The sequence below is a fragment of the Amblyomma mixtum genome, chromosome 8, assembly GCF_055824585.1.
Source record: "Amblyomma mixtum isolate Tamu chromosome 8, ASM5582458v1, whole genome shotgun sequence".
Classification (NCBI taxonomy): domain Eukaryota; kingdom Metazoa; phylum Arthropoda; class Arachnida; order Ixodida; family Ixodidae; genus Amblyomma; species Amblyomma mixtum.
This window is the reverse complement of record NC_143019.1, coordinates 54,465,732-54,478,154: the sequence shown is the minus strand read 5'-3', so window position 1 is coordinate 54,478,154 and position 12,423 is coordinate 54,465,732. Positions and strand designations below refer to the sequence as shown.

Here is a 12,423-nt window from a genome sequence, read left to right as displayed (position 1 = left end):
TTAACTAGGTATGGCTGTTGAAAAATAATCTCAAAAAGACTGGTCTGAAGGCTTCCTGGGGACAAAAATTGTGTGTAACAGAGTTTTGTGCAGCTCTTGGTACAGTTTCTGTTCTGGACATCGTGTGTTTCTTGAGGGTCTCTGACTGTCTCAGGCTTAGTAGTGAAGAAGGCTTGAACTAACATGTCAATGATAAAAAGAAAAGTGTGGCAATAAGGCTTCCTGCCCTTTGTGCAGCGCAGGTAACCATGTGCCAGTTTACAACAACACTCTTGAACAACACATTTTTCTTTTATTGAGAATACATATCTTCCAGCATGTTGTGCGAAATGTTAATTTGCGTGCGTTCAGTGTATTACAACAGTTGGTACTTCGGCTTATACTTTGTAGGCATTTAGGCATTTGAAAATAGTGCTGTAATTAATATATTACTTCTCTTCCATGCAGGCAACGCCCATGCCCTTTAGTTTGCTAGAGCGATTCTTATTTGCTCAGTAAATGAGGACATTGGTGCACTGTTCGTTACCCTATTCTCTACTCTAATTAGTTGAGTGGTGGATTTTAAAGCTTATTTTATCAGGTACACGAAAACTTTATTTAGTGATTGCCGCGCCATTGTAATTTGGTTCTGCTGGTGCATGTTTTGATGCTGAACCGATTTCGCGCTGCATGCAATTTTGGGCATTATCATTAATCTAGTCGTAGCTGCTATGCACTGGAGCATGCATACCCTCGCATGATAAGTCTTATCTTTCTCAAGCCTCCTGGATGAGTGGACTGTGCCAATTTTTTTTCTCTGCGAAAATCAATGTCGCAAATTTTTCTTTCAGTTAATTTTAAATGCCCTTGTATTTAGTGCGCGAAAGCGGTTTGCCATCCAAACACGCGCTCCAAGCTTTGCCACATCCTACACTGTGTATAAAGCGTAGGCAAGCCTTAACAGCTGCCATTTGAGTTAACAATTAAGCCTGTTTTACAGTACGCATGAAACCATATGACAAGCGCGACACTGTGAGACAACACGTACAACAACGGTGATGTTCCCTTGGCGACGTTTACAAAAACTGCGGGAGTCGATCGTGATGACGTCATGTGTATATGAGGATAATGGGACAGCACCAACGCGGCAGAATAGCTGCAGGAGCAGAGTGTGCAGTGTACGGACGTCGCACCCAAAAAGTGGCGCGCGCATGACGTCACTCGCGTGCATGTGACGTCATGGGCACGTCACCATGCCGTGGATGCGTGTGCAGAGGTGTCGTTGGCAGAGTATACATACTTCGAGCTCGTCTCCGTGACGTCACACTGACGCACGCGAGGTGTGGTGCGCGGCACACGGATAAAATGTCCGCGGAGTAGAGTGCACGCGCTGAATGCCCACGCGTGTGACCAGATTGTTTTGTCTGAGGTCGCCAGGTGGCTGAGCGGCGACTACCCTATTGGTGTGCGCCAGAACCACACAGAACAGGTCGCTAGAGATCGGTTGCTCGCCGAGCGAGCTTTGAGTTGAGGAATAAAGGAGTGCCACGAGTCTTGGTTCCGTCAATGACGTCACGTCCGAGTGAGATCTATTCTTTTAGTCAGAAAGCAACGGGTTACGGAAACGTCTGCTTAAGGCCAATGACTACATGAGAAACGGCTGCCTCTTCAAAGGAACTTGAAACATTATGGCTGTCTTCACAAAAACAAAAATACTTGCGCGTCTAATGAATTCTGCTCCCTTGCCCTGCGCGAAGCTGTAAGTCCTTTGATTAGCAGCTCTTGACACAAGAAAATGCTCTCCACTAACACTTACTAAAGTTCACCACATAGTAGGAACCACTAGCCAGGAAGCTTGGTGCTCTCCAGTAACACGCACTACGAATTTCCGATGCATTCACGTGTTTAAATATGCCTTCCGTGTGACGAGTCAGAGTTTATTACAATGCCAATTGCGTGACGGTTCGAACTGCAAGCGGCATCAAGCATCTTGTGCGCTGAGTGTGGCAGAAGGGGCCGATGGCCGCCAGTTCACTAATGCCGTCACCAACCGCTGATGTAAGAGGTACGTGTTGCTCATAACCAGCACACCACGGACTTTTACGTCATCATCAGTCCATATACGTCCTCTGCACGATAAAGGCCTCTCCAATTCATTTCTAATTAAACGTTTCCAGGCTGTTACCTTTGTGTCAATCTAAATCCATCTCTAGCAGATCCTTCATGATACTCCTTGCTTACACTCCAGGGGAGGATGCCCGTGAAACCCAGGAAGAGCTGTGCACTGACGCCCAGTCATTGTGTTACTATTGGTTCCGCCATCAAACTCCAACTGCGCTTGCGTGAGTGAGACCCCGGCGCATCATCGCCGTTTAGTGTGATGACGGGTACGTCATCTTGATTGACAGACTCCATTTTTCGGCGACGCAAAATTATACCGAAAGGCTACGTTTTCGGATGTCTAACCATGACATTCTCTATTAAGTGGCGGGCATGTCTTATTGTTGGTAAAAATTTAGAAGCTTCATGTCCAGGTGAGAGAGATGCGCATTCCCCGTAGAACAAAGAAATAAAATAGCGTCTCCCGGCCGAAAACCCAATGGACATTAAAACTCCCATGGACGTACTTCGGACGTCCGCAGGACGTCCGAAAGAGCTCCAGTGCCAATTGGGAAGATGGTTGTCGCCATCTAAACGGAGTTGCTGGCGCGGGGACACCCTACATGAGGTGATAAAGCGAAATGTCGCTATGCTAAGCGGCGTGTATGGTTCACAGTCACGCCACCTTCACCAACATAAAAGCTCGCTCGGTACTGTGAAATTGATCTGTTGCTCTGTAGAGTTGGCGCATACCAATACGGCGGTCTCAGCCGGCAGATGAGTGTGTTGGGGTCCAGTACGGTGGCGGCGGCTTCCGAGGCGCGCAAGCCGTTCGGTGGAGGTTGGCACGTGGCTAGGTTGGCGCCGGCTGGGGTGACGACTGCTGCGCCGCGGCCTCCTTGGCCCGGTGCATGCCCTCGATGATGCGGCGGGAGAGGAAACGGAACACCAGGAACCAGGCCTGCGCCACCTCGCGGTTGAAGCGCTCCTGCAGGGTGCTCTCGAGCCCGAACTTCAGCGCTTGCCACAGCTTCTGCACGTGCCGAGGGAAGCGCAGTTAGAACGCGACTTCGAAGTTTCGAGTCAACCTAACCATATACAGGGTGTTTCACCTAAGTAATAAGGGAGTAATTACTCACTGGCATCCACCCGAGCGCAGCCATGCGGCTACAAGGAAAGCTATACAGCTTTCTAAGAAACTTCGTAGTTACAAAGAATTTGTCCTGGTCCGGGGCTCGAACCTGGGACCACCGCTTCACCAGAGCAGGCGCTCTACCAATTGAGCTAACCGGGACTTTTTTTTTCTTCAACATGGTATTATTACAGTGATGTAATGTTCTATGTACATGAACTATATACAAGCCATTATGAAAACAGTGTTAAACAATACATATTGAAAAGTCCATGCACTAGAAAAGGGGCAATGCAGAGCACATCACTAATAGTGAGTGCCACTCCGGTTCGTACTCAGTCTGGGCATACACGTCTCTTAGATGAAGAACCATTCGACTGAAGTGATCCTTTGTAGACACAACAGGTTCACAGCGAATTGATCAATAACTCGAAGTGGGAACTAAGTTGGCCAAATGTTTAGGGGAATCCCCTAAGGTGGATTCCCCTAAACATTTAACCTTTAACCTAAGTCTTTACACAATTTTTAAAAATCGGCTTTTGATTTAGAAGAGCGCTTTTCTCGCCATAGCAGCATACATCAGATTACAGCTGAGGCGTGCTAACTAGCAGGCTGGTTCAAACTTTATTTTCACTCCTTTGCCTATTTTTTCACTCTTTCCGTCCACGGCTGTTTTTCCGCCCACTCACTATATCGACGTCAGCGCTATTTCTACGTTTTTTCTACATTTTTGGCCCTAATTAATTAACTAACCAACCTATCGACATAGTTTTTTTTTAGCACAGCATCCTCACATCGTTCTCTTTCGATTACAGCCACTCGTTTGATGCTACCTCTTCTGTGAACGTCACAACTGCGGCGGACAAGTTTTTCGGACACGATCCCGCCGACATAGCCTTGAAATGCTTTCGCATTAATAAGCGCACATTCACACCTCCGAGTCGCGAACATCGCTCGACTTCGGTGGATTAGTTACGATCCCGGAGCCCTAAGAAAAGCAGGGAGAGACCGTGACGAATCGGCCAATACCAGTGGCGCGCGCGACTGGCAGCTGTGAATTAGGGGCAATGGACCTACGTCGAACATGTCCTCCTGGACGTTGAAGCGCGCGTGCTTTCGGCCCAGCTCGTAGAGTATGTCAGCCAGCACTCGGCTGTCGTCCAGGTTCTCGACGGCGGCCTCCAGCCCCTGCATGACCAGCAGGGCGTGTCGCTGCAGTCCCTCCATGTCCCACTCGTAGCTGCCATCCTCGCGAAGCGTCATGAACTTGCGGAACAGGCGGCACAGCTCCGGGTAACGGGTCAGCAGCCTGCGCATGCGCAATTGAAGTTGAAATTTATTTGTCGCTCTTTGTGGTACAAATATCACTGGGAGAGAGAGGACGCAGGGAAAAAAGCTGCTTGGATGCAGCTTGAGAGGCACCCTGCGCCCACACTGCTGAGGCAACGTATTGCCGAGTTGTTAGTTTACAAGACAGCTACAGGTGAGGCACTCGAAAACAATAAATAAAGTATCAACATGAATGGAATATTTATAGTGGCACTTCAACATTAGTATCACAATCACAACAAAAAGCGTCATAAATACTCAAAAAGCAAAAGCATCACATCATCCAGGTGTACAACATAAGCAGAATTCGCACGTGTTACAGCTTTAGTCACAGTTCAGAACAAGTTGAAATTAAACGTCTTCAAAAAGATACAAAATGGTTTTTAGGCTCTTTACCGTGATGTCTTTTAGCGATATGTTGTTATTTTCTAAAATGTTTAGGTATTTTGACAGAATAAAAGATAAAGATTGCATACCGTATTTGGTCCGACAAAGAGGCAGTGACCAAGGAAAATGAGAGCGGGTATCGTCGACGGTTGAATAGCGAGACATTTTTAGAAGCGAGAGAGTGGTTTCATTGTTAGTAAAAACCGTTCGTTCCACTTCACTATACACTCTAAACAGAAAGGACACTGCGCTTAAGGCGAAAGCCTTAAGCGCAGTGTTCTAATGCCATCCATCGTGTCCTGTCACTCACATGTCAAGTGATGGAACTCTCTAGAATGTTCGACATAATGTCTAAGGAACGTCTAGAAACGTCTAACCATTAATGATGGTTAATGATAGTTAAGCATGACTTGCACATTTCGTGATACTAGGTGGTCGAAATTTCCGGAGCCCTTCACTACGGCGTCTCTCATAGCCTTAGTCGCTTTGGGACGTTAAACCCCACAAAACCAAACAAAACCAAGTTTATGTAAGGTTACTGATTGTTAACATGATCTTAACTAGTACACTGATTAATTAGTGTTAAGGTACAGCCGGCCAAATCTTTAGCTGGCGTGCGCGACGGCCGCTTTTTCTGCGCTCCTGCGCTTTGTGGCGAAGCAAAATTGGGGAAAGCTCAATATTAAGCAGGAGTTTAGTGTCTCTGCTTAAAATTGATATCTTAGTAAGTTTGCATCGTCATAAGCTGCAGGAGCACGGAAAACGCGGCCGTCGCGCACGTCAGCTAAAGATTTGGCCGGCTGTACAGGCGCAGTGCACAGTCCCACATGCCACTTCTTTACTACTAATTACCAATTATTCATTTAGTCATTAAGTGCAATGTTATAATCACGAAATCCCTTTATATCATGTTCCGATGTCTTTCGATTGCACCCGCTTAAGTATCGATTGCCTATTGATTGGCGTATGTCCATATAAGGCATGCATCCGAAACGCGGACACATTTGCTAACACATCTTGGTCACGACAGTATGAAGCACTAAAGGCTTTCGCCTTAAAAAGGGAGTAAGCTGTCCTCTAGCGGACTCCCTATCATAAAAGGAAGTGCACTAGAGGACAGGTTACTCCCTCTTTACTTCCATGTAGGAGTATCCGTGTTAAGAGCTCCTCTAGCGGACTCCCTGTGCACTAGAGGACAGGTTACTCCCTGTTTATTCCCATGTAGGAGTATTCGTGTTAAAGGTGTACACGCTCATCTACTGCGGCGTGCCCGCTCATCTACAGAGTGTTTCACGTAACTTGAGCCAAATATTAAAAAAAGTGACTTATCCGAGCTGGGTAAAACAGAGCCACGTTGTTTCCCGTCGTGTGGCGCTCCTCAGAGTATGTTTAAATTCCGCTTAATTAGGTAACATTAATAATGCGAAATTTCAAATACTCACTTTAGGGTCATGTGCGTTTCGCTAGTTGTAGAGGGGTTTAAGAGAGAACCGATCCAGTTTTTTTTTGTAGTTGTTTTGTTGTTTTTTGTAGCGCTCTTGCGCTACCATATTGTAGCGCTGCCAAGCCTGTTATAAAATACTCTGAGAAGCGCCACACGACGGGAAACAATTTGTCGTTGGTTTCACCCAGATCCGGTGCACCATTTTTTTTTAAAACCTTAGTTCAATTTACCTGAAACACCCCATATATATTCGCCGCATACCAGTAGCTAACGCCACCTTTCAAAGACAGGAGCGCTTGTCGTATCGTCGTTCTGTCGTGTTCGCATGCAGTGCTAAGCCAATTTGTACCAGTTGGTTATGCAACTAATCTCGCTTTACATTATGGGCCAGTCGGCGTAATTTTTTGAAGCATATATATGTAGTACCCGTCATTTTCGGCTAAAAGATTATTACACGACGCACTTATTTTTAAAGAACAGGTTAAACCCGATTTCTACCCGAAAATCCGCCTTCTAACGAACGCGGTCTTTCAGTGCGCAAAGCTAAAGAAACAGTACAAAAATTGGCGATTATTTTGCGCTTATTCTATATATGGGTGTTTTCAGTTAAGTGATGATTTCAAACCTCTTTTAACGACACGGCTAAATTTGACGATAAGTTCGAAAAATACGTTTTAGAAGCCAAGGGCAAAACACAGCTTCTAACCAGACGACGTACTAGCAACATTGCATCAAGTGCTACCCACGCATTAGCGACGTGCAACTCCAAGGCTTTTGCGCGTTTGAAATTGTCGTTGTGACGTTGAATGACTCCTTTTCTATGGTGTACAGTCGGGGACAAAAGTCTCTGGACAACGTGTTCCTCAAACGAAACCGATAGCTGCGCACTAAGCCGGCGACTGTAGACCACACATGTGCAGGGAAAAGCCAAAATTGTGTTGCTTCATCTACGCATGTGTAGTCTCCAGCCGCCGTCTAATTGCAGAACTGTCGGCTTCGGTAGAGGAACACCTGGTCCAGAGACTTTTGTCCCCGACTGTACAAAGGCATGCAGGTCTTGAACGGACACAGTAGTGCCGCTCCGGATATGGTTATAAACGCGACAAATAATTTTAGTTATTGAGAAAAAAATATGATTTTTTCACTTTCCATTTACACATTGTTAGTTAAATGGTGAGCGAAAAAAGATCATTTTGTCTCGCACAAAAACGAGCATTCATAGTAAATTCATTAACTTATTTGAATACACTGCTGGCATAAAATAGCTGTAAAAAAGCTAGTATTATCGAACATTTTTGCTGAATAACCCATGTGTAATTAAATTTTACATCAGAAAATCGCCCTATTTTTACTCCACTAATTCCGAAGGCAAAAAATAACGAGAACAAAGGGCCCTACATATATACATGCGACCCCAGAGGGTAGTTTTACAAGGTGTACGTAGAACTACTGTGGTCGTTACAGCGCACATCGCATTGTCCTTTTCAAAAGTCCTCAGAACACCGAGCTCATATGTTGCCATGGCTTTGTTGCATATGCTGCTACTGCTGCATAGGCTTTTCGTTTTGTTATTTTTTCTTCTAATAAGACGGTATGTCGACGTAAAGTTGCTGTCTTCTTCTCCACTACCCACTGCCAACTACTGCCACTGTCGACCATATTAGTGGCCTACCTTAGTTCAGTGACAATCCTCAACGTTGGGCCAAGCTCGACAGCCGCCGTTGGCCAAGTACGTAGGACCGATTTTGTGCCCAGAATTTTTGAGTTCCTACGTAACAACACTCTGCTGAATGGAGTCAATTGCTTGGATGTTGACGTGCATAAGAACAGCTAAATAATAGGTAAATAATTTGGTTGCACCGCCTTTGAATAATGCACCATCTTCATTTTTCATGCAGGGATGTCAAATGGGAGAACTTTATCACGTGCGTTCTACTATCGCGTGAAATGGTTTGTACAAACGAGTTTGCACAATTTTGTATCAGACACCAACTTTAAGATCGCATAACATTTTCTCGCAGAAAAAAAGTTCTAACGTTCTATAGAACTCAATACTAAGGTCTGGAAGACTACAATAAGGAATTGGGGAACACAGACTGCCTTTAAAAAAGGCACTGGCAGAACGGCGAGATGCAAAATATCATTGCGATAAACTGATCACTACATGCAGGCCTGCAAACCATGCATGCTGTGACGTGCACTACAATTATTTCTTCTCAAAAAGTTCCGAGGTCATTTACGTCACCCATATTCCAGCGTCTAAACAGAGCAAGAGAAACTCACCGCAGGTCCCTCCTCGTGACTATTTCGGAGTGGCCTATAAACTTTCGGAAGGCTATGTACGTGCACGCTTCAGAACGCATACGTAAGCACGTACGAGTACGTGCAGCCGTTGAAGTCGGCTGAGCACAGCCTCGAAAAGGGCTTTCCGGCACGGTTTTTTTTCCCCCTGTGCCGCAAAAATCTCCAGCGCGGTAAATATATATCTGCTCGGTTTCGTCGAGCTGCATATTAAATTCCCTCGATATATAACGCCGCGAGAGGAAGGAGAGCTGGCGCCCATCAAACGGGTCACCTGTTCCGCCGTGCAGACAGACGCACACGGAATATCGATGAGGAGAGTGCATTTGAGTTCGCCTCGCCGACTCGCCGCAGAAATGAGGCACGGTATATCGACGGCGGTGGAGATCCAGAACCCCTACATGTACTACGCCGACGAGATGCGCGCGCCGCATCTCGTCATCGTCGGGGGATGAGAAACGTACATGTACGGTCGAATCCCGCAGAAAAAAAAAAAGTGTACGATAGCAACTTCTAGACTGCAGTTTCGTTTGCCTGTTGCACTGAATCTTTTCTCTCATTGCAAGAAAGAAAATAATAAACTACCACCGCGATGCACGCACAACGCGAACCTCCACTTCGTCTGCTCCCGAAACGCAGACGATGTTGCTATATGGGCTAAAGCGAGCGCTTCCTGATTATGAGAATGCGTAGCGTCACGGACGGCCAACGCACGGAGCAGACTCGTGCGGTCGAGAAACACGCAATGCATGCATACGTTTGTGCGTGCACATCGTTCGTTTGGCTGGAGAGAGAGCGAGACAGCATGCGAGCGCGGGGGGGCGTCGTACCGCTTGAAGACGACCACTCCGGTGCCGGCGAGGTCCTGCGAGAGTACGGCCCAGGTAGATCGCACCAGCTGCGCTTGGCGCGGCGTTAGCGCCGTGCTCAGCTCGGCGTCGGCTTCCCCGCGTAGCACCGACTGCCGGCTAACGCCGTAGCCCATGATGGCGGCGCCAGCGCAACGACCTCACTCTCTCTAGCCGAGGTTTGGGTCTTCCGCCGCTCCGCCCGCCGCTCCCGTCGCCGCCGCGGGCTCCGCCACCGCGGGTTTTGGCCGCAGGAGAGCGCGCCAGCCGCCGACACCGCGACGCCACCTCGGGCGTCGGCGGCGGCGATCGAGCTGGGGCGAGCGTTGGCGTTGGCCTTGCCCGAGTTGCGTTTACCGAGCGTTGTTGGCCTTGTCCCCCCCTCCCGTAGGCACGGGGCGGCGTTGACGATGTTGTTGTGAAAGAGCCGTGTTCATGCATCCGCGACGAATGAGCGGCGACAGCGGGAAACTCGCTAACGATCGTTTGACTCCGGGGACAAAAGGGAACAACGCAAAGCGGGAAAACGGGATCGCCGGACTGTATGGGCACGAGCGATGAGGGCGTATTTGTGCAGGTCATGTCTGTGTCTTTTTGTGCAAGGACAGGTCTCGGCGTGAAACGACTGGCGCAGTCCTTCAATGATTACTGCGGGAAGGAAGAGGCTGGCGACTTAATCTAGTTAACCGAGCAGGGACGTCCGGGGGTCACGTATGGATGGCTATACGACGAAGCAGGATGTTCATACAGCATGTTCGGTGGATATCCACTGGCGGGCTACTACAGCGGACATATTAGAGGTGTCCGAAAACAACAGCGCCCATATCCGGCCTGGTGACGCAAAAATTGGCGCTACGCTAACGGCTTGTAACGCAAAATTCACCAGCGGCTGGTGTAAAACTACGTGAAAGTAATTAGGTCGGCAATCGAAAACGCCTCTCGCAGCGTCGAGTGGAAGGCTGATGCCGTGAGATCGTTGCGGATTCGCAAACGATCCCAAACAGACCACTTGTAATCAGACAGGTTAATCCGTAAAACTGCTCCTTGGCTCCTTCGGCTTTCGCGCCTCCATGCTTCGACTCGCGCTGAGCCGCCGCGGTGGCTCAGTGGTTATGGTGCTCGGCTGCTGACCTGCAAGACGCGGGTTCGATCCCGGCCGCGGCGGTTGAATTTATTTGGAGGAGAAATGCTAGAGGCCCATGTACTGTGCGATGTCAGTGCACGTTAAAGAACCCCAGGTGGTCGAAATTTCGGAGCCCTTCACTACGGCGTCTCTCATAGCGCGAGTCGCTTTGGGACGTTAAACCCCATAAAACCAAACCAAACCAAACCAAACCTTCATTTTGTCCCGTGAGGAGGCCTCCAACCCGAAATAGTATACGGGGCCATGATCGCTTCGTGCGTGTGCGGGGTCTTCGCATAGCATCCTCTCCACTACGGCTTCGGCGGCAAGCACTGCAGGGTCTTGACGCCGTCGCCTCGCATTCTGTAGCGCTATGCGCGGCGGCGTCTTGATGGGCTCACCTCTTTCCCGGTCTCGTGCTCGTACTAACGCTTGTGCGGCGACAGGGTCTGTTATTGCTGGCTTTCCCATCGCCTCTTAGAGAGGGAGTGCAGACGGCTATCCAGACTGCCAGCATGTGCTGACACGTGCCATGCGCCACTGCGAAAGAGGACAGACGCAAGCAGAGCGCGGTACGGCCGCCGGGTGATGTATGAGGAGCAGTTCCCCCTTTTTTTCTCGTTAATGCGAAAATATTACTAGCCCAATTAGGCCAAATTCAGTCGCCGATCATCACTGAGGCCGAGAGATGGTCCCAAAAAGATGAGGTTTAGGTTTATGGGGTTTAGCGTCCCAAAGCGACTAAGGCTATGAGAGACGCCGTAGTGAAGGGCTCCGGAAATTTCGTGGGGTTCTTTAACGTGCACTGACATCGCACAGTACACGGGCCTCTAGAATTTCTCCTCCAAAGAAATTCCAGCCGCCGCGGCCGGGATCGAACCCGTGTCTTTCGGGTCAGCAGCCGAGCACCATAACCGCTGAGCTACCGCGGCGGCCCCAAAAAGATGACATCATCACGCCCTCTACGAGCGAGGCGCACACGTTGCGTCAAGACCAAGTGCGCTACAGGAGGAGCAGATGGCGTCGCGTCTGGGGAGAGCCGCGGCAGCGACGCTTCAAGAGCGCTGCATAAATGAGAGGCCGCGGCGAGAGAGTCGCTGCCAAGACAATGTGCAGCTCGAAGTTCCGAACGTGTGCTTGTCTGCTAATTGCCAATGCTAATTGAACTCTTCGACTAGAATATGCCTCTTAACTGGGACCACAGAAAGTGCAAAGCCTCTTAGCACACACTAATAGAGGAAACTCAGAGGCATGGTGACTAACATGGAAAATGTTATCAAAATGATAAAAATGGGATGTCCAAGCTTTAGACATTTCTTCGCTGTCCTTGAAGGCCCTGGGGTATTTCAGCTTCGTATCTTTCGACGACATAACCGCTGTAACTTCCTTGGTCCGCGTTCTTTCTTCACTGCCTCCTCTTTTTCACGCGACAGCATGGAGTAATAGCTTAGGAGAGGCCGTGAAGGAAGAGTTCTTTCCTTCCTCCATGGGAGAGGTACTCGCTATCCGAACTGCGCGCCAAAAAGTGCGCCGGTAGTCACGTGCTTTCGCAAGGACTATTAGGAGCATGATTAGGAGTCTTTGTCCGAGGGCACAGCCAATACTAACGTTGGCTGCAACGCGTCGTCTGCTGCATTGAGGTTCGAGGGGGCGGATTTCTCGCGCAACCCCAGAGGATGTGAGCCTGGGTGGCGATTTCTCCCTGGTAACAATTTTGGTAGACGGGGTCGTATTCCCCGTCTGTGATGAGTGAAAGTCTAGAATGGCTGAGGATAGAGTG

General features: G+C 48.7%; 1 protein-coding gene across 1 annotated transcript; it reads right to left on the bottom strand.

Moving 5' to 3' along the window:
• Positions 1-272: 272 nt before the first annotated feature.
• On the bottom strand, positions 273-9,874 carry LOC149332467 (neuroglobin-like). Its single transcript, XM_089558082.1, has 3 exons — positions 9,503-9,874; positions 4,289-4,520; positions 273-3,112 (listed from the first exon to the last, which is right to left on the bottom strand). Exons 1-3 carry the CDS (start codon positions 9,655-9,657, stop codon positions 2,933-2,935), a joined length of 567 nt encoding a protein of 188 aa, XP_089414208.1. The 5' UTR covers positions 9,658-9,874; the 3' UTR covers positions 273-2,932.
• Between the last annotated feature and the right edge of the window lie 2,549 nt (positions 9,875-12,423).

Coding starts and splice junctions, on each gene's coding strand:
- LOC149332467 (XM_089558082.1), bottom strand. CDS start 9,657: ATGGGCTACGGCGTTAGCCGGCAGTCGGTGCTACGCGGGGAAGCCGAC. Junction 4,521..9,502: donor GGAGTGGTCGTCTTCAAGCG/GTACGACGCCCC, acceptor GCGCATGCGCAG/GCTGCTGACCCGTTACCCGG. Junction 3,113..4,288: donor TCCAGGAGGACATGTTCGAC/GTAGGTCCATTG, acceptor CGGCACGTGCAG/AAGCTGTGGCAAGCGCTGAA.